The sequence below is a fragment of the Cannabis sativa genome, chromosome 4 (assembly GCF_029168945.1).
Source record: "Cannabis sativa cultivar Pink pepper isolate KNU-18-1 chromosome 4, ASM2916894v1, whole genome shotgun sequence".
Taxonomy (NCBI): Eukaryota; Viridiplantae; Streptophyta; class Magnoliopsida; order Rosales; family Cannabaceae; genus Cannabis; species Cannabis sativa.
In genome coordinates, this window is record NC_083604.1 from 66,494,493 (window position 1) to 66,516,003 (window position 21,511).

Here is a 21,511-nt window from a genome sequence, read left to right on the forward strand (position 1 = left end):
GAAAAAAATTTCTCTTCAAAGTAAAACTGTTCGTAGTAGATAAACAACCTCAGGAACATTGAGACTTGACTACAAATTTTAAGTGCTCTGCAAACTTGCCTATTCATAGAAATTAGTGTATTTCATTTTGTTGACAGCAATATCTTTAATAACCTTTTGAGTTTCATGGTAAAAGCAAAAGCATCTGAAATGATAATATTTTTTTATTCTATTAAAACAACATTCTATCAAATCCGAAAGACAGAGATATTGGATATGATGTATTCTGAAAAAACATCCGCTAGGCTAATAGAAGATAAAAGGCTAAGAGTGTTCTAATTGTCCTAATCAAATATGAAAAACATTATAAATATGCTACTCCCTCTTGGACTTTGACAGTGCTTTCTTCCTCTGCCCAAGCATATAACCATACAGGTGGGGACTACCTGCAATAATAGGTGTAGCCATGGCTAGTGAATAAAATAACTTAGCTAGACAAACTCTCTACTATTGTAAGGAAGAGGATGAACTCATACCTGGGACATAGATAGCTAAGACAAGAATGGAGGCATAGAAATAATCAAAGGAGAAGTTCCACTTGTTTGGCATCCTTAAACAGTACAACTCGGATTTCTGCACAAAAATCCTCTCATTTAGTGAACATATTTCCAGCATAATTTCAAAACGCATAGCTCAGTTAGCATAGAATTTCCTACCTTAATGTATGGCAGGGCAGCATAAACTAGACCAACTTCACTTGTGATACCACATGGATACAACACTGTGAAGGTGCTATACCTGCATCGCATGAATTAATATTATTATTATTTCTAAATTAAGTATAGTTGCCAACAATTTCACCTTTCTATACACAATGGGATGAACCTAAAACACAATTAGTACCTGAGCCACAAGAGCCATGAAGGTGCGAAACCAAGTGCCTCCTTCATGCCAAAGAAAGAATATCGTATAATCTGCAATTAATGGATACATAATCTAAAACTTTATTATTCAGGAATCAACTTGGCGAGATCTAAAAGTTGGTGTGAAGAATATATGCATGAAGCTCACTTTAGTTTTAAATACAGCCTAGGAAGAGAGAGGAAGAGAGAGAGGGGGGGGGGGTAACTGATGTGAGTGAGATATGAAAATTATCAATTAAGCAACATATAGCATGATAATACTTCCTATAGATCATAATGAATTTAATTATCCAAAATAAAGTTATAATACACTTAACATCAATACAATTATAAAAATGAAGGGTAAAAAAAGGGATTAAGATTTGTTTCCCTCCTGCATATATGATTTTTAACCAAACAAGAAAGTGATGTTCTCTCCAGTTCCTTTATTACCAAATACAAAAAGACAAACATGATATCATTCCTCCTACCTGACAAATTAAATAAGTTGCTATACAGCAGTTCATGGACAGTGTTCAAGAAAAAATAATTAACAAGCATTGAGACAGCCAATATAAGAAAACCACAAGATTCTGATAAGTAAGAAATTATGACAGTCGTGTAATACTTGCCTCTGTAATAGACCAGCTGATGACCAAAGAGCTCACAAGTACATGACTTTGAATCTGTTATGAATAATCTTATCATATATATGCTCAGATATTGAATTAGCACAAGGTATATGCAAGTTGAAATTGTTAAAAGGGAAAAAAAAAAATCAAACAAATCTAACCTCAGGAAAACTCCATAAGATTCCCCAAGTTAGAAACAATCTTGAACTTATCTGGGGCAGGGTTGCCGTAATTGGAGATCTCACAAGGCCTTTTTCATTCAAAAACAAGATTTACAAAATATAACTTTTTTTAATAAGGAATACTGTGTTTAACAAAATATGTTTTTGATAACCTATATTCTCCATAATAATCATTAATACTTGTTCATGAAATAACAAGTTAGTATTTTATACAAATCCAAACTACAGATACCATACAGGCGATCATTATAGAGAACACAAATTATCAAAACTATATTTTATAAAAACATGCTACCATGATCCCTTTACTAAATCCAAAAAATATCAAGATAACGATCTGTAATTTAACACAAAAAAAAAAAAAACTGACCTACTAGTCCATGAAGAATCTGTTCAAGAAGAATGAGAAATTGTCAAAACGAATCAACAAATACATAAAAAATACTAATTACAATAAGGGAGAAGAAAGAAACCTCCAAAACAGCGGCAGATTGAGCGAGCTGAAGAGGGCGTTGTACGGCATTGTAGACATTTTGGTGGCCGGAATCTTTGAGCGTTATTACAGCAAAATAGAGTACTTGTAACCTGAAACCACCGCCATTAAACAAAAACCAAAAGGACTGTAATTATGAATCTGAGAAGAAATGTAGTACCATCCTGCGAAGACAGTCCAGTTGTAGAGAGTGAGATACACGCGCCTGAGGAGAGAGGGAAACCCCGCCATGGATGTTGAGATGATTCGCAGGCAGATGCAATGTTGGAGGATTAGGATGGGGAAGTACTTATAAAACTAGAAAACAATGAAAATAAAAATAAATATGACTGAATGTATAATTATATATGCATAGGAAGAAAATAAATTGAGAGAAAACAAAGCAAGGAAGAGGCAACATTAGGTAAGACAGACCGCACCACAACTCCTTTCGAACTAGGGACTCGGCCCTCTCGTCGTCAATCTCGCTTTTTTGATTCTCCAACTCTTCAAGCTCTTTTCTTCTTGGGTCGTTGGAGCTTGGTTTTGGGGCTGGAATTAGTTCCTGAATCACTTTGACTACTTGAAATTAAGCCAATTACAAAAATATTTAGGTAAAAGATGACTTAGCCTACTCTGTTATTAGTTAGGGACTATTATATACATTGACAAGTAACACATATATATAAATATAACTGTTATAATAATAATAGTAAGAAGAAGATAGAATTGAAAATATTGGACACTTTCGAGAAAGAAAGCAAAACAACAAAATAATCAATCACTTTAAAGCATGAGATTACTCATAGCATACACATCAAGGGACCCTCTCCCAATAATGCTAGCCATGAACTAAATTTTTGAAAAGGACAACTGAACCATTTATAGCCAATGAGGCTAAATATGAAGTAAAGAGAAGAGACTCTGGAAAACATGAAGCAAAGGGAAAAAACTACGAGATACCCAATGAGTTGATTTTCAAGCTAAAATTGAATAACATAGAAAATATATCACAACATGCAAGAACTAATGAAATCTCAAATTAATAAATAAATAAACTATAAAAGTACTTATATGATTGCATAGTATTGTAACAAGAAAAAGTCACATACAAATTCATTATATTGTGAAAGAAATGAATAAGTACAAATTTTAAAGATTAATGAATGAAAAATTATTCATTCCAACTCAAATGTTAAGAGTTCCTCTCGCCTAATTGTTACCTAGTTGTTTATTCCTGATCACCTATAGGAAACAGAAAATAACAAATATAGTTTTTCTGGAGATTACGAGCTTCCTTTTCTATCATATCTACAAAAATTTTAGCTCTTTGCCTATATTCATGTGAATCTCTACAGTTGACAAGTATGTATTTAAGAAAATTTTAGTGTAAAAGTAATGAAGACAATGATTTACTAGTAACTTCGTATTGATGAACACATTATTATTTACCTGTTGAAGCAAACCTAAATTTTATTCATCATAATTCCCAAGTTGCTCAACTCAGTGTTACTAAGTGTATGCAGCCGATTCTTATTATCTATCACCTGAAATAAGGAAGAGATTAAGACAGATTAAATATAATTTTATTTTTAGTATAGTTATCCTTAATTTATGCAGTAAGTCTTTCTAAAAAAATTACATTTTTGAGTAATACCTTAAAAATTAGAAGAGAGACAAGTAGTAGTACTAGTAATAAACAAAAAAAAAAATCCAATTTACTGCTAATTCCTCCTCCTACTGTTAAAGGGATAAAACCATTTTATGACATGCATCTCAATACCTGTATTACAAGTACAAGATTACCTAAACAAGAAAGAATATATAGACAAGTATATCTAAATACTAAAATTGAGTGCTCCCTAAACAATATAGACAAGTGATTAAACAATTCAAACCCAGCGAGAATATATAGACAAGTGATTAAACAATTCAAAAACAGAAAGCTTAAGAAAGAAATCCTGACAGCATCCCCAAAAATGAACAAATTTCGGCCAATACAAATAAATTAATAGCTGTATTATCTAAGCTAAAACCAAAACCCAGCAAGCCTATATGCTTAATTTCAAAAAAGAAAACGAATCCACCTCCAGCCAAAGGAAGTTTCAAACACTAACAACTTACTGCACAGAAAAATTGATATGAAAAATATAAGGAAATTCAATAGAACAATAATAAATCACAAATAGGTAGTCCGAGCTAAACAACCTGTCAAGCAAGAATCTAGATTTCGCAGTTTATATCATAACATGAAACGTTAAAGCTGAAATATTGGAACTAATTTTTTGAGCTACTAAAATCCAATGCATCTCGCATTTCCTCCATTCTTCGATAATTGAATGCAGTAGAGAGAGAGAGAAAGAACTTACCTGATATGAAAGATACGGTACAGGCAACAAAGTAGAGACTAAGGATTTCTAGGTTAATTGATTGGGGGTTGCAATTTTGCTGTCCCAGAAATCTTTAGATTATGATCTGCACTAAGTTTTGGAAGTGTAACTGGAAGCAGAGTATGAAATCCCAATATTTAAAGAAAGAAATTTGGAACCCTAAATACTAATTTCAATTCAAATTTGTTGGCAATAAAATGACTAAACAACTCATGCCACTCTTTTATCAAAGCTTCTGCCAATCATCTAACCAACTTGCTCAACAAAAGCTGTGGCTTCTCTATGAATGGGAAAATAGTGATCGGTAAAATACAACATTTCCAATAAAAAAAAATGTATACACAATTTCAATCTCAAATTTCACAAAACAAAAACCTAAATTTTCTTTTTAGAAATGTCAACCCAATAAAAACCTAATAAAATTCAATCAGTTCAAAAACGAATAAAAAAAAGAGAGTTTAAAATTCAATCAGTTCGAACCATATTCTCACCCAAGTGTTGAGCAACTCAAGCACCAAACGGATCGAGAAGCCCTGAACGTCAAGAGCAGTCAAGATCGGAGGCAATCCTTCACCAAATCTAACATCAACAACAGCACCAATGAAGTCGAGGAGGCACTATCGTGGTTGGATCGCCGACTCGTCGGGCTGGTGGTGGTGGTTTGGGCGAAGGGGAGTTGAGAGGGTCGTTGGGCTGCTGCTGGTGGTTGTTTGGTGCGTCGCTAGCTTGCTGCTAATGGTGGAGAGGGTCTTTTGAAATGGAAAAGAAGAAGAAGGTAAGGCATTTTGTAGTAGTGAGTATTAATATGTAATTAGTTTGTGTAGCTCAACCCCCAACAACGCCTCAACCAACTACTCCGACCAATTCAACATGATTATTAAAAGGATACTTTGTCCAGATCATAATTTTGTCCAACTGTTCATAGAAAAAGGACTGCTTATGAGTTAGGTTGGGCAGCTTCAAGCTATTTTAACGAGGAGTAAGTTGAAAAATACTCATTTTATTAATCAATTAATTAAATTTACCTTTAATTTTATATTTATTTGAAACATACCTCTTTTTATATGTATTGTACCAAAATACCCTGACATAAAAGAATTACATAAAGAGTATCTTTAAGTGACAGGGAAAAAATTGGTACAATATTTAAAAAAAAGGTAAAAATGATAGACTTTAAAAAAGAGGGTAAAAATAAAAGAGGACAATATAAGAAGGGTATAGAGTGTAATTTCCTCTTTTAACAACCCAATTCAATTAGATGGGCCTATGAAGTTTCATATTTTTTTGGGGAATCTTACAAAAATATTGAGTTTTGTACAAATATTTACAATTTTATTGCCACAAGGTAAAAATTACTTATATATTGTCTTGGGTTTTTTTTTCTTTTTATATTGAACGCTGAATATTAAGAACAATGCTTCCATTTTTTATACCTACGTACAAAACCACCACAGCAACACGAACACACTTGAAAAAATAATTATTAATTCTGGTGAGATTGAACAAAAACAGTAAAATCAACGTCAAATAAATAATCATGGCAAAATAACACTTAAATAAATAAAAAAAACAAAAGAAAAAAAAGATTAAAGAAAACTAACCATCTTTTGCAAAGCCTCGACACCATATGCAATAACGGCTATATTTACAAGCTCAGTCTTGAAAATGAGAATAGAAAAACTACTAAAATCAATCTAAATCAGCATAAAAACAAATGTAAAACAATGAAGCGGAAATAACCACTTAGAAAACCTTAAAAGAACTACACACCTAAAAATCATTTTGCCAATGAGCTCATCAAATGTATTTATAAGAGAATCAAAGTAAAAAATTACAAAAACAACCATAAAAAAAAAAAAGAAATATATTTATAGCCTCCATCTTCCACATCCACGGACCAACCTACCATAACAATACGAGAATACTTAGGGGCCAGATTGGTTTGTGATTTGAAAATTGTGTTTTCAAATACTGTAATTTTAAAATGAAAATCTGAATTTTGTGATTGAAAATAAGTTTCTGAAAATGTGATTGGTTCAATATCTGTAAACTGTTTTTAAATTTTAAATATTGAATTTATGATTGGCACAGAATTAAAAAATATAACAATATCAGAATATGTGATTGGTTTAACTGAATTAGAAAAATATTTTAATTTTAAACCAATGATAGTATATAATATGAGATAAGTCTATAGTACACCTCCTAAATGAGTATTTTGGTAGAACCTATCAATTTTGGCATCCAATATAATTTTTCAGTCTAATTTTTTATCTTTTATAATCATGTATATCATAATTATTTAAGATCATTTGTAAATTTCATAAAAATTTCTTATAATATATATTTATATGTATTTGATATACACTAAATTAAACAACATTTTATTTTCTTTTAAAAAAAAATTATATTTTATTTATATATGTATAATCTGGAAAATGAGAGAATGAAGAGACAATATCAAAAAGTAAATATTAATTATATATATTATATATGCAAATAAAATTCTCTTATTATAAATTACAATTAAATTGTATCATTTTTTATTAAAATAATTTAGTCATATAATTGTAGAATGGAGAAAAATGTAAAGATGAGAATGAAAGAAAAAATAAGTTAGGAAAATAAGAAAACAAAGAGAAAAGGAAAAAAATAATAGTCAGGAAAAAAAGAAAACAAAGAAAGAAATGCACAGTAATAGAATATATTTAAAAAAAAGTACAAGAGGAAAAAAAAGAAAAACAAAATCAAAAAAACTTATTTTAGAGAAAAAAAAAAAAAAAGTTGTATTCAAATTCACTAAAAACGTGAATTCCTTGTTTTCAATTTTAAGGTTAAGTTTTCAATTCTGATTCAAAAACAGTTTTTAAAAATAGAGTAACCAATCATGTTTTCTTGAGGGGCCCACAACTTTTAAGTTTTCAAAATGATAAAATAGGATTTAAATCTTAAACCAATCAGCCCCTAGAAAACAACTATTAATTTTGGCGAGATGGAGCAAGAACAGTGAAATTGACGTTAAATAAATAAATCATGGCAAAACAACAGTAAAACAATACTAAAACAAATAAAAAAAAAATGATTAAAAACAACTAACCATCTTTTGCACATCCTCAACACCAAATACTGTGTTTCTTTTAAAAAAAAATATAATGTAAGTTTTATACTGTGTAATGTGTTAAATTGTCACTGTTATTCTACTGTTGTTTTTTAGTTGTTCCACTGTTGTTTTTTAGTTGTTCCACTGTTGTTTTTAGTTATTCTATTTTATGTTCTGTTTTTTTTAAAAAAAATATAGTATTTTTGAAAAAATTTCCGTGTAACAGTATTTTTATAAAAATTAACCCAAATTTCAGTATTTTTGTAAGTTTCCCTTACAAATTAGTAAAAATTACCCAAATTATGGGATTTTTTTTACCATTTACTTTTTTATGGCATTTTTAAATAAAGCCTTTGTCATATGGGATTTTTGTTTTGTGTTCCTTTTTATGGGTTTTATGAAAGCCATATATTTGTTATATTTGGCCCAATTCCCATATTTTATTCTTTTTTTAAAAAAAAAATAAATAAAATTAAGCTACAGCTAGTGTAGCATTTGCATGGAATAGCTTAACTTTGTACTCATTGTTTCATACAGTTCAATCAATCCCATTGTCATTTCATATTCTGAGCAAGAGGTTTTCTCTCACTGTTACTCTCTCCTAGTCTCTCTTCGTTTCCCCTTTTTTTTAGCTTAGGGTTTATTCTTTTCCTTCATATTTTTCTTGTTCTTCGTCTTCAAGCTTCGACGGTGCTGCCATTGTTGTTGTTTTTCAAGCTTCAACCGGTGCTGCCGTGGGTGGGTTATTCGGTTGTGGTCATTTTGAAGCTCAGTTGCTTGTTTAAGTGAGGTAAGTTTTCAGTTGTTCATAATGTTTGTTGTAATGTGTTTAGTTTTAGTGATTATAGTTCGGTATTGTAATGTTTGTTGGTTTTTTTTATTTGTTTTTCTTGATGATTTTCCATGATCGGCTGGGTTTTTTGGGTTTATTGTTGTTTTTGGGATGATCGGTTGGGTTTTTAGGTTGTGTTTGGTGTTTTGGTGTTTGTTCTTTCTAATTTTTTCAAAATGTGTTCTTATTTTCGTTGTTAATCATTGTTCTATTTAGTTTATTTTTGTTTTAAGTTTGAGTTTGTGTTGATTTTGTTGTTTTCTCTGTTAATTTTTGTTTAATCTTCATGAATTTGGTAGGTTTTTTTTTTCTGTTTTCTTTGTGTTGAATCTGTTTTCCAGATTAGAGGATTTTTTGTTATTTTTAGTGTTTATTTTGGGTTTATACATTTGCATGCAATACAGTTTTTGAGGATGCTTATAAAATGTAACCGGTTATTTTTGTGCAATAGATTTGACCTTTTAGGTTAATATTATTATTTGTATTTAAATTTTTATGTTTTTTTTTTTGTATTTTGATTTTTTATTTGTTGTTCTGTTTTTTTTTTTAAATTGCTTTTCTTAATATTTTTTTTTTCATTGGTTAGAGTATTTAGTGGGGGTGGTAACTGTTTTACCCCTGTTTTTGCCACGATGTGGCAGTTTTATTTTATTTTATTTTATTTTTTGTTTTATGTGGGTTGGCAGGTACAATTTCTTAGTTATATGTATTTGGTGTTGGTTTTTAATGTGCACTTATTAACTTGTTTTGTTTTCTCTGTATTCTTTATTTAGTTTTAGGTTATATACAATGGATAAGTCCCCTCATACAATAGTCTATATTAAGAAAAAGAAAAGGGGTGAAGTAAGTAAGGTATGTTATTAAATTTTCATGTTTCATTTTGCTTTTTGTATTTTACTGTTTTTTTTTTTTTTTGTTTATTATCTGCTACTCAATGTTTTCAGGACATTATTCATTATGTTGATCCTAAAGTTCAACAGAAGGATTCTCAACAATCTGATTATGTTTACAAAAATTTAAAGGACCAGGTTTAAAACTCATTTCTCTTGTTTATTGGTGTTAATTCATGTTCATTTATTCCATTTTTGATTCTTTTGTTTTATTCTTGTTGTTTTTATACCTGGTTTATAACTAATTTTAATATTGTATTTTTTATTTTGTTAACAGGTTGAGCCTGGTAATGTTGCGTTTGTGGGTGCTAAATTTGGAACTGGTTCCGAAGTTCCAGTTGATGCACCTAACAAACCAGAGGTTAAGAAATCCCGTGCTAAGAAGAAGAAGGTGAGTTTCTTAACTGGTTATGTTATTGTTGTTGTATTTTAACTGGTTTTTTTTTATTATAGAAATGTGTTTTTAATTGTTTATTGTATGTAATTTAGTTTGGGAAATTTGATAATCTATGCTAAAAAATTAAACATGGTGTTTAATTATCCCAAATTATAACACATAAAAAAAATATACCTATGTTTCAATTGTCTTCCAAAAATACCCCCATCATTTCAATTCCCCCCAATCTCTCTAACTTCCTTCTCTCTCCTGTCTCTCTTCCTTTCTCGGTTCAAACTCAGCCAACCCAACCACCGCACCATTGTCTCCCTCTCTCTCCTCACCACCGCACCATTATCACCACCGCTCGACCCAGACGACAGACGAACCTAGCCGACCCACACGACCCACGAACCCAGTCGACCCACACCACCCACGAACCCAGTCGACTCACGAACAGTCGAACCCAACGCACGCCGTCCACCCACACGACCCACACGAACGGCGAACCCAACGCACGCAGTCGACCCACCTCATTGCAGTCGACCCACACGACCCACACGAGACCCACTCCGAGGAGAAATCGTCCCAAGCACAATCCACGAACCAGGTATGGGCTAAACTTAACTTTTTTTTTTTGCAATTTATCATATACATTGTGCATCTGTGATATAACTGAAATGTATTTGTTTGAATTTATCAATTTTAGAGTTTGGGGAAGAAACTGAGTTTAGGGAGATAGATTTTGGGGTTTTTTTTGATTTTGTGCGATATTGTGCGACGTGTAAGCGATATTTGTGCGATTAAGGATACAAAATAAGAACTTTTTCGTTGTGGGGTGTCTGTGCGATTTCTGTGCGATTATGTGCGATAATTGACTGCTGCATCTACATTGTTGAATTTGTGCGACTTTTGTCGATTTCTTGTGCGACTTTGTGCGATTTTATAGCTATTGTGTTTGCAATTATTATATTTGTGCGAGTTTTGGCGATGCCTTGTGCGATTGTGTGCGATTTATATTCAAATATGTTGCCAACCAGGATTATTTCTGGTGTGCGATTAATGTGCGATTAATGTGCGAGTTTGTGCGATGTTGTATGTTATTCATTGGCTGTTATCGATTTCTATGCAATTTCTATGCGACGTACGTGCGATTTATAATCTTCCTGTTTGTATTTGCAGATGGCTCCAGAACTCATTCTCCCCTTGGCTGAGCATTTTCCTGGGCGTATCACTTACCGCGGAAATGGGTACTTTGCTTCTATTAAAGCAAAGTTTGAAGCCTTTAACCTGACCGAGAGGGTGAAGGAAACTCCTTTTGGAGTTTTTTGGAATGCGAATGAACTGAAATTCTCCGGGGTGATTGTGCATCAACTACTGTTGAGGAAAATGAAAGTGACTGAGGTGAAGAATGATGAAGTGTGGTTTTACGTGGGTAAAACCGAGGCCAGATTTGGAAGGTCTGAGTTTGGATTGATCACGGGACTGAAGATGAGCGGTGGCCCCTCGACTGAAGAATTGACTACACTATGTGAGTCTGATCGGATATTGCGGGACTACCTTAATAATGCCAAACGGGTCACTTTCAAAACCCTTTGGCTAGCTTTTGAGGCGTGCGATGTGGCCGACGACGTGTACAAGCTGGGGCTGTGTGCATTTGTTGAAGGAGTGCTACTATCAAGGGCTGAGGGTGTTTATATATGGTCGGATATGCTGAAGTTAGTAGAAAACGAGGAGAAGTTCTTCGAATATCCGTGGGGCCTTCTTTCATATCAGAAGTTGTTGTCATCCACAGCCAAAAGTATGACTGACCTGAGGAAGAACTACCTTGATAAATCTACTAAGGATAAGAAGAAAGGGAAGAAGGAGAAAAAAATTACTCAACCAGAGGCGAAGTACAATGTCTACGGATATGCACCGGCGCTACAATACTGGGCCTTTGAGGTGATGCAAGATTTGGGGAAGAAGCACGGGCAGTGCAGAGGGACTAGATTCCCTCGAATGTTGAATTGGAGCACCCCCAACACAGTTACGAAACATGATGTCAAGCAACCTGATGTCGCTACCCTATTCGAGAAAAGGGTATGTCAATCTGACTTTCTTTGTTGTTTTGGTATTTCTTTTGCTAAACTGTGCTTTACAACGATTTTATGCGATTTTAATGCGATTTTTGTGCGATTTAAACATGTTTTTCATTTGCCTCTGTTTCATTTTGCGAGTTTATGCGATGTCAATGCGATTTTTGTGCGAGTTAGACCTTTTTCATTTGCAACTGTTTTATTTTTGCGAGTTTATGTGATTTTCGTGCGATTATTGTGCGATTTGACTATGCTGAATATGACTCTGCTATTTTCTGCGATGTTATGCGACATTTTTGCGATATTTGTGCGACTTTAATATGCTTTTTGTGTTTTAAACAAACCTGATCTTTTCTGCGATTTTATGCGACGTGTGTGCGATATTTGTGCGATAATTAATATATAATTTTTTCCAGATGGTTGTTCTTCAAATTCTGTATCCTAGGAATTGGGAGGTGGACTATTGGAAGAGCAATTGTGAGGGTGAGGTCCCCACGGTGGAAATGGGGTTGGATGAGGTCGAAGAAACGCAAGTCGGGGCGCAAGATTCGACCGCATTCCAGACCCAAGCCGAACGGGTGGCGGATTATGTGAAAAAGTCCAAAATTATTTCACCATCCCCACCCAAAGAAGCACCAGACGCCTCCACATCTGCCACCGTGCCCCCAACGCCTGCCACTGTGCCCCCAAGCTCTGCTCCAGCCAACGACTCCAACTACCTCTTGTTGGCTAAGAGGTTGGAGAAGGTAGAAGCGCAACAAGTTGCGATTCTGACTGCGCAGACTGAGATGAAGGCTGACTTCAAGAGAAGTCAGAAAGAGATGAAGAATCTTATCATGGATCAAATTGCGACCGTGATAAGTTTGTTACAGAAGCAGCCTTCGGAGCCGACACAACCATCAGGGCCGGCACAGCAATCAGACCCCACATATCCATCAGACACGGCAGAGCCATTACAGACGGTACATCCATCACCGCCGACATATGATGATGATGATGATGTCTACCCAGAAGATTGGCAACCTGACGCATGTGACGTTCCTTCTACTCCTGCAAACGCCATTGTCATTTCGCTGGGTGATACTGAATCTCAGGATGTGGAAGAGTTGCAGGGGCCACCAGATGGAGTGGAGTTCTGTAGGCTTAGGCGAAAGCGCAAGCCGGTTTTCTTGAATGACTACACTGCTGGGAAGAAGAAACAACGACATGGGCCCGTGGTAGTAGACACCCTGAAACCGGCGGACGCCCGGCTGTTAAAATTTTTCCAGAAGTGGATCACTTATGCTAGGGACAATGGCCGTCCTAGGGATGTTCACACTGGCGAAGCCACTAGATCGTGGTTCGTGAAGTTGATGGTGCTGAACGAATGGCTCGAAGATGATGTAAGTTATTTCGTAACAGAATTAATTTATTGTGTTTTTTATTGTTTGTGCGACTTATATGCGACTTACATGCGATTTATATGCGATTTATACTCACTCTATGTAAAATCTGGTTTATGCGACTTTTATGCGATTTATGTGCGATGTGCTTGCGATTATAAACTGATTTATGATGGTTCGCGATTACTGTGCGATTATTGTGCGATTGTTGTGCGATTTTTTGAAACAATTTTGGTAATTTGCTGTGCGATTTCCTGCGATTTGTTGTGCGACTTTTATGCGACTTCTTTCTAACTGTTTTCATTTGGAACACAGCAAATTGATGCCATGGCGCACTTGTTGAGAAGAAGACGGACCCTGTACCCAGAAGTCTACACCCGAAAAGGTGTAGTTTTGGACACATCTGCTCCACAGTTCTTTTCCATGTTTTGGAATATGTGTGAGGGTGACAGGAGCAAGATGAAATGGGATGAGGGCGTCATGAGTTACGTGCAGGGGATATCGCACAGATACTTGCCATGTTGGGAGAAGCAGGAGTACATATACTTTGTATTGCACCTTCCCAAAGAGCGCCACTGGGTGGCAGTTGAGGTGGATATCGAGAACTGGGAGATCATTGTATATGATTCTGATATCGGTGCCACCGTTGAGGCAGCCATGGAGTCATATTTGAAGCCTTAGAGCGAGCTCTTTGCAAATCTAATTCGAGATAGCGGTTATTTCCAATACAACAATTATGTACATCCGGTGGAGTTGGGCGATCTCAGTCAGCTCCTACCCCTCCATTATAGACGAGCTACCTCGGAGGTTGTACCACAAACGAAGAGCAGGTGAATCTCTTTTTCTTTTGTATATTTTGAGTAATTTATTTAATTTTGCACTCCATTATGAATTACTTAACTTAATTGTTGCTAATATTTAGTTTTTTTTTAGTGGCAATTGTGGAATGTATGCCATGGAGCACATTGAGCACTTGATGTTGGATCGGTCGTTGGAGCATGTGCATGATGATAACATGCTCACCTTTAGACATAGGTGGTGTGTGGACCTATTTTACCAGAACTTAACGTGGTAGTTTTTTGTAGGTTTTTGCAATGTTAATCTTGTACACATAAACTCCCCTTTTGTAATTGTATTATAATCTCACCAAATTTATATATAACAAGTAAATTTAAAGCTATTTAAATTGTTGCTTGTATCAATTTATTTCTTTTTTAAATTTTTGATAAATACTGTGAAAAGATGACTTCTTGATAAATTATTTCGCTAGGAATCGCATTAAAATCGCACATACATCGCCCATAATATCGCCAAAATACACAAACTAACAAATCTAGATTAGTTAACATCGCATAAACATCGCACCATAATCGCACAATGTCGCCAAAAATACAGAACCAAAGCAAACTGAAAAACAGGTTCCTGTCAGTTAACATCGCATAAAAATCGCACAATAATCGCAGGATATCGCCAAAAAATACAAAACAAACTAAAAACTAGCTCCTGTCAGTTACAAATCGCACAGTAATCGCATAATGTCGCCTAAAAATCGGTAAACAAACCAAAAAATTATTAATCTAGGAGAAAAAAGCACAATATCCAACAACCAGCAATACAACACATATTCATTTAAATATTGGAGAAATGGTTCAAACTCGAGCTTTGCATGTAGCTCTGTTGTGCCCTGAACCGTGACATAGCGAACAATGACGAGGTTCCACTACCACCTGACCACTAGACGGTCGACGCTTCGTCGGTCTTCTACCTGCATTGCTCTTCCTAGGCCGACCTACTGGTTTTTTCTCCACTGGTACCCCGATTCTTATGTTCTTGATATGTTCCGGTAGTACCCACTCATCCTCCTCGCCAACAATATTAATTGTGGCATCGTAGGTTTTCTTCCACGTTTCTTTAGTGTAATATGGAGAGCAAAGTGTGTACACGCTCACATTCTGACTAACTGCTGCGGCACATGACGACAATACTTAAATCCCTTCCTACAAGCATCGAGTGACCAGAAAACAGTACTTGAACCGGTTATCCTCGCTGACAATGTCAGTAATAGTGCCTGGATTCTTCTGTTCCAGCATGTAGAAGTAACCATATAATTTCGTATAAGATTCTGCTGGAGTACCCCTCTTGTACATAACTGCCTTCTCTCTACATCTCCAAGCTTTCTCATAACTCATCTTGATGCCATATTCATCAAACATATCCCTCTGTATGTCTTTTGCTTTGTAGTTAGATCCATCAGATGTGTACTTGTTCTTAATAATGTGACCAATGACCCACGGTGCTGCTTGCCGGTGATCAGAATGTCTAGAATCCAAGTTACATGTGTGTTCGTTGTGAAACACAGTAACCTCAAACATGTCACAAAGTGCCTTCTTCTTCCCCCTTAATCTCCATTTACAATTTTCATCCTTACAAGTAACGTAAAACACATCAGTGCCAGACTTACTTACCATCCACTCAAAATTATTTTTCAGTGCATACCTACCAACTACATTCTTCAATTCTTCCTTGTTTTTGTACAACTTGCCAAGATATATCTCCCCTGAAGGCGTACCACTAAGAGATGTTGTATACACATTATTTTCCTCTATGTCTTCCCTTGTCCACACAAGAGGTTTGAATTTAGTAGAAACTTCAAATTCAGATACAGGAGCACTATCAGAAGGACCTGGCCGACTGCTACTAGTTCCTGGTGTTTGGCGATTCTCACTACGGGGGGGTCTTCTTTGTCGCTCTACTTGGTTGCTTGGAGTTAGTTCCATCCTCAGGGGAGGTACATCTGTAGCCACATCATCATCCACACCCAAATCAACCACAGGATCATTGTTGTAAAAGGGAGCATCGAACTCATCTGAATGATGAAATTCGATACCCACTCTCTCATCATCTACATTAGTGCCAACTTGCTCGTCCAAACCAACCCCCAGATCAGTTTCTGGGACAAAGGTCCCAACAACACTTCTAGGGGTTACATTTCGGGGAGTCTGCTCCAAATTCACATTCTTCTTCACCTTTGTCACAAATAGTGGCAACAAGTTGTCCACACTCATTTTTGCCTTCATGCTCAAGAACACTCGTAGTTGACTATCTTTCACTAAAACCTCAGGTGGAAACTTAGTGCCTTTCATGTACATGTAAAGAACTTCTAACTTCAATTCATACACCAAGGGGTCCACCTCCAACTCTTCATGCAAAACTTCACGCAACTTTTTCAGTGTACACTCAACGTCCAATATCAATGTCTTACTTTTTGAGGAATCAAATACCCAGTTGAAACCCTCCACAGTCCAAACGCCATCATACAGCACAGGCACAAATACAGATGAATCTGTCCCACAGAAAAATACAAAGAAAAACACAGAAAAAATCAGCATACAATATCGCACATACATCGCACAAGGTACTACAGAGGTCGCACAACGTCGCCTAATACAACAACAATATGTTGAAGTATGTCGTCGCACAATAATCGCACAGACAAGGGACAATATCGCATAAAGTCGCACAAGCACACATACATGACAAAATCGCATAATGCTGCACAACAAGTCGCACACAAATCGCCTAACATCAGAAATCGCACATAATCGCATAACCATCGTACAAGGTCGCCAAAATTAATCATGTCATCCCTAACCTCAGATTTCTCATGAAATCGCACAAAGAATCGTATAAAGTCGCATAAAATCGCACAAAAATGAAAAAACCCAGAAAACCACAGACTGTTCGGACCACACTCTACCTCTATTTTAAGGACACAAATGACACAAATTACAACTAACAACGTTCAGATCTATACAATATAACAAAAAACAACACTATTTACTAAGAAAAACACTTACCCATTCCTTTGTTGAGTGTGGTTGACCTTGAGGTTGAAAATGGTGAAGGTGTAGGCTGGCCGAGACGTTCAGTTGGTGGTGGTGGTGGTGGCAGCCGGCGACAGTAGGCAGTGATAGAGAGAGAGAGAGAGAGAGAGAGCAAATGAGAAAGAGAGAGAAAGTGAAAGAGAGAGAGTGCGAGTAGAGAGAGAGATCAAACGAGAGGGAAAGAGAGAGAAGGGGAGGCTGTTAGATGGGGAGGGCATTTTGGGGTTCCCATGACAAAATAGGCATATTTACACAATGTGTAATTTTTTGGGTCAAAATAACACCATGTGTTATTTTGAAGCATAAAAGATCAAATTTCCCTTTAGTTTATATACTTTTTATAACTGGTTTTTTTCTTTTAAAAATGTGTTTATAAATGTTTAATTAATGTAATTTAGTTATTATATTATTTATAACTGGTTTTTTCTTTAAGAATTGGGTTTTCAAATGTTTATATTATGTAATTGAGTTTTTATAGTCTCTTTTAACCGGTTTCTTTTGTTAGTTTTTTTAACATATTTTGTGTTTCATTTGTTGTTTTATTATTATAACCGGTTTCTAAATTTCTTTTTGAGCTTTTTAAAAGTGTTGTTTTTGTATGTTTTTTTAACCGGTTTCTTTTTTGTTTTTCAAGGTTAATGTTGATCCTTCTGATGGCGATTTTGTTCAACATGTTCAATCTGGAACTAGTTCTAAAGTTCCAGTTGAAAAAGAGATTCAGCCCTCTGTCAGGGAAACTCGTGGCCGGAAAAAAAATGTGTTCATATGTTTATAATTTTGTTCTTTGTTACTGTTTGTGAATGTTGTTTTTCTGATGTATATTTATCTTTTTTGTTTTCTGTTTTTTTCAGGCCACAGTGGCTGGTTGTGATCTTCCCAATCCGTCGGTACGTCGTACAACACGTTCTGGCGTTAAATCTGTTGCGTCGAAGGGCCCTAGTCCTTCGATAGCTGAAGAGTCCGTTAAAAAATCCACTAGTTTTTCGAATGTGGTAAGTGCTTTAAGTTTTTCATTTTACATATATGTTTTGTTTTTATTTTTAATGTAATTTTTATTTATGGAACCAGTTATTTTATTTATCATGTGCTTGTTGTTGTTGTCACTGGCTAAATCTTATTTTATAACTGGTTTTTTAACAGGATGTTTACTTGAAGATGAAAACGGAGCACCGGTTCACAAGTAAGCTCTAGATTTGGAATAACCCGTGGGTTATTGAGGAGATCAATGCAAATCTTACTCCTTCTCAAAAGGCGTTATTTTTTACGACGCCTTTTTAGCAATTTTTGAAGATGGGCATTGTTAAGTGGCACATTGCCCTGCCTCACCTTGCTTTAGTGAGGGAGGTTCATCAAGAGAGGGAGGATGTAGAAAAGTGGTTCTTAATCCGGGACAGAGTTGTCCGTTTCGGTTTGGAGGAGTTTGTCTTGATAGCGGGGTTAAGTCCGGAAGGGTCATTTGACTTGAACGATTTTAAACAGAAGATGTCGTTCAAGAAGAAGATGTTTCCTGATTTGACTATTAAAGTCATTTAAGAACAAGTTAGAGCAAGGTTTTTGGCGGGAGAATTTGATGATGATGATGTTGACGCTGTGAAGATGGCGATTGTTTATTTGTTGAGTCACTATTTATATGGGTATGAGAACAGTAAGAGAGTCGACAATGAGTTATTTGGTTTTGTGGATGGCGATTTGTCTGAGCTAAGGAATATCGCATTTGGTAAACTGCTGTGGGATAGGACTTTCCACTACATGAATTTTGCCTTCAAGGACGGTGATAATATATATTACAAGATTGAGAAGGCCAAGGAAGAAAAGGATAAGTTTTATTCTTTTAAATTCCAAGGGTTTCCATTTACTTTCCTAATTTGGTTGGTCGAGATACTACCAAGCCTGTCTCCTAATTACTGCAAGAGGATTGCCAATACGTATCCTCGAATGTTGAATTGGGAGAGTTCATATAAGAAAAAAATCGGTGGATATTCAAAACTTGTTTATGAGGTTTTTAATAATTCTGAGGTACCTTTCAATTATTATAACTGGTTTTTTTTTTTAAAAAAAAAAAAATAGTGTATTCATAACTAGTTTTTAATATGTTTGATTTCTTTCCAATTTTTTAGGCCACTGTGAAGAATTTTTATCCTGTTGGCCGTGAGCTAAGCTGCCTTGCAAAACCTCAAATTTGAACTGGTTTATCTTCTAAAGAAACCTCGAGGTTTCGATGGGAAGGTATGCCTTTTTTATGCATTCTTTTACTTTTTGGTTGTGTTTTTACAGTTTGTTTTTTTATTTAGTTTCTTATTTTTTTTCTTATATGTTTTTTTGATGTTTGTTATGTATTATTGTTTGTTTTCAGTTTTCAAATTTGGAGAAGGCTTTGGTCTGTATTCAAGATGACCAAAAGAAAATTTTATTGAGTATTAAAAATTTAAAGGATGAGTTTAATATTAAATTTGATGAAGTCATTGAATTATTGAAGAGCAAGAAATGGTCATCTGTGCCCAAAGATTGTGAGGAGAAGGTTGAAGATTCTTGCTCTAGGAATCTTGATGTTGGTGGGAATGATAATGAGTTTTCCGATCCGCCGTCACCCGAGGTATTTTTTCTTTTAGTTTGTAGTTTTTCTGTTTTTATAACCAATTATTTTTTATTTTCTATGGTCTTTTATGTTTCCTGTTTTTTTGTGTTTTATAACTGGTTATTTTTTTTGCAATTTCTGTTTATTTTATTCTTTTCCTGTTTAGAAACCGGTTATGACTATGTTTTTTGATCTATCTTTGTAGGTTGTTTCAAAATCCAATCTTTCTGAATATGATGATGATATAGGTGAGCTGCAATTGTCACTCGTTCGGGAAGATAAGGTTGTATGTTTGTTTCTTTGTTATAATGGATGTGTTGATTACCAACTGGTTTTTTTTAGATTGTAAGTTTAATTGATTCGTGTTTTTATTCCAAGTTCACTCTGGATTAGGTGAGGGGAGGGATGACGGCGGTGTGTTTTCGTATGAAACGATTACAGTCGACCAATCCATTTTGGATTTGGTTGATAGACTCACTCGGGCATATTCTTCCCCACTTAGTGCAAAGAATGAGCAATGGGATTTGGTGTCAATTCCTGAGTCTGCATCCCCTACTGTGGAAGATGAGGTTGAGGTTCTATATGTAATGCCTTTGCAATCTAGTGTTGCTGTCAAGAGACAAGCAAAACCTAGATTGCATTGTAGATCTCCTTTTGTCAATGAGTTTGGTTCTTCCGAACCAAAAATTCAGAATAAGAAGGATAAGGAGTCATCTAGTGAATTAGCTTTTGACCCTAAGGTGTTGTTTCCTTTTGTTAAAGAGATTGGGATGAACACTGGCACCGAAGATTGCGAGGGATACGTTAAGTGGATCAAAGGTGCTAGGCTATTGAAGAAGAAGTATGTTTTTTATTGTTATGTTGTTATTTTTGTTTTTAATAGTTGCTGAGTTTTATTTTTTAACTGGTTTTATTTTTTCATTTTGGATTTTTTTCTTTGTGATTTCAGGAACAATGAAAAAATAGCTGGCGACATTGATCCTCCCTTCGATTTTAGCATAGCTCAGATTGATGACAAGTCTTGGTTTGTGATTTTACAGACTCGTGGTGAAGAATTGACTGATCTAGTATTTAACTGGTTATTTTTTCTTCAGTCTGTTTTATTTTTCTTAATTTCTTTGCTTTTTTTCAATTTTTAACTGGTTATTATTTTTTATTTATTGTGTGCAGCATCTGAATGTGGTACTCTATTATCTTAAGAGCATCTTATACGATGCTAGTGTTAATAAGAGAGTGGTGACGACATGCTCGTATTTTGATGCAACTATTAAGGGAGTGTATGCTGAATTTATAAAGGCAAAACGTGATCCGAGTGTCATCAGGTATGACAACATGGTCACCGATTACATTCTGGGGCAATATAACTTTTGCTTCCAGCCTTGGATCGGTGTTGACGATGTTGTCGGTCCGTGTCATGTCGGTGTTCAACGACATTGGATATTTCTTCACTTCAGCATTTTAAAGAGGAAGATCTTCGTATTCAATTCCATGAAGAATACAAAGACGAATCAAAAGAAGATCTTGCCTGATCTCCTTGCGTACTGTGAGTTACTACCATACTTCCTTAATTTCTTAAATTTTTATGATGGTAGGAACGACATTAGTTTGGAGTCAGGCCCTTATGCTGTGCCGAAGGATACTCCTATTGCATATGAGTTTGTGGACAAGCTCCCCACACAAAGCAACAGGTAAATAACTGGTTATTTTTAGTCCTATGACTTCTGTGATTCTTTATTTGTTTATTTTTTCTGCTTAAATAATTGGTTATGTATTGTTATTTATTTTTGTTTTGTTTTTCAGTGATTGTGGTGTATTTGTGATTAAGTATGCTGATCTA

The 21,511-nt window shown here is 35.1% G+C and overlaps 2 protein-coding genes across 16 annotated transcripts; one reads left to right on the top strand and one right to left on the bottom strand.

Annotated features, from left to right (window-relative positions):
- Positions 1-185: 185 nt before the first annotated feature.
- Positions 186-5,507, bottom strand: LOC115712929 (very-long-chain (3R)-3-hydroxyacyl-CoA dehydratase PASTICCINO 2). 13 transcript variants are annotated; one of them, XM_030641356.2, is made up of 13 exons: positions 5,049-5,493; positions 4,537-4,642; positions 3,620-3,714; positions 2,608-2,732; positions 2,349-2,485; positions 2,169-2,280; positions 2,066-2,084; positions 1,675-1,763; positions 1,514-1,567; positions 883-953; positions 696-777; positions 516-612; positions 186-425 (listed from the first exon to the last, which is right to left on the bottom strand). In XM_030641356.2, the coding sequence occupies exons 5-13, from the start codon at positions 2,417-2,419 to the stop codon at positions 355-357; spliced, it is 666 nt and encodes a 221-aa protein (XP_030497216.1). In that variant the 5' UTR covers positions 2,420-2,485; positions 2,608-2,732; positions 3,620-3,714; positions 4,537-4,642; positions 5,049-5,493; the 3' UTR covers positions 186-354. The 13 variants fall into 13 exon arrangements, with proteins under 13 accessions (XP_030497216.1, XP_030497214.1, XP_030497209.1 ...); XM_030641354.2 differs by having other exon boundaries at positions 2,608-2,740; XM_030641349.2 differs by having other exon boundaries at positions 2,608-2,746.
- A 3,909-nt stretch (positions 5,508-9,416) lies between these two features.
- Positions 9,417-14,456, top strand: LOC133037314 (uncharacterized). Of its 3 annotated transcripts, XR_009687429.1 has the most exons (5): positions 9,417-10,365; positions 10,938-11,837; positions 12,250-13,215; positions 13,531-14,045; positions 14,149-14,456. XR_009687429.1 is itself a non-coding variant. In XM_061114330.1 (3 exons), the coding sequence occupies exons 1-3, from the start codon at positions 10,938-10,940 to the stop codon at positions 13,894-13,896; spliced, it is 2,232 nt and encodes a 743-aa protein (XP_060970313.1). In that variant the 5' UTR covers positions 10,435-10,937; the 3' UTR covers positions 13,897-14,456. The 3 variants fall into 3 exon arrangements, 1 of the variants encoding a protein (XP_060970313.1); XR_009687428.1 differs by lacking the exon at positions 9,417-10,365 and having other exon boundaries at positions 10,436-11,837; XM_061114330.1 differs by lacking the exon at positions 9,417-10,365 and having other exon boundaries at positions 10,435-11,837; positions 13,531-14,456.
- Positions 14,457-21,511: the final 7,055 nt, after the last annotated feature.

Coding starts and splice junctions, on each gene's coding strand:
- LOC115712929 (XM_030641352.2), bottom strand. CDS start 2,419: ATGGCGGGGTTTCCCTCTCTCCTCAGGCGCGTGTATCTCACTCTCTAC. Junction 1,568..1,674: donor TCTTATGGAGTTTTCCTGAG/GTTAGATTTGTT, acceptor TATTCATAACAG/ATTCAAAGTCATGTACTTGT. Junction 613..695: donor CTGCCCTGCCATACATTAAG/GTAGGAAATTCT, acceptor ATTTTTGTGCAG/AAATCCGAGTTGTACTGTTT.
- LOC133037314 (XM_061114330.1), top strand. CDS start 10,938: ATGGCTCCAGAACTCATTCTCCCCTTGGCTGAGCATTTTCCTGGGCGT. Junction 11,838..12,249: donor CTACCCTATTCGAGAAAAGG/GTATGTCAATCT, acceptor AATTTTTTCCAG/ATGGTTGTTCTTCAAATTCT. Junction 13,216..13,530: donor ACGAATGGCTCGAAGATGAT/GTAAGTTATTTC, acceptor TTTGGAACACAG/CAAATTGATGCCATGGCGCA.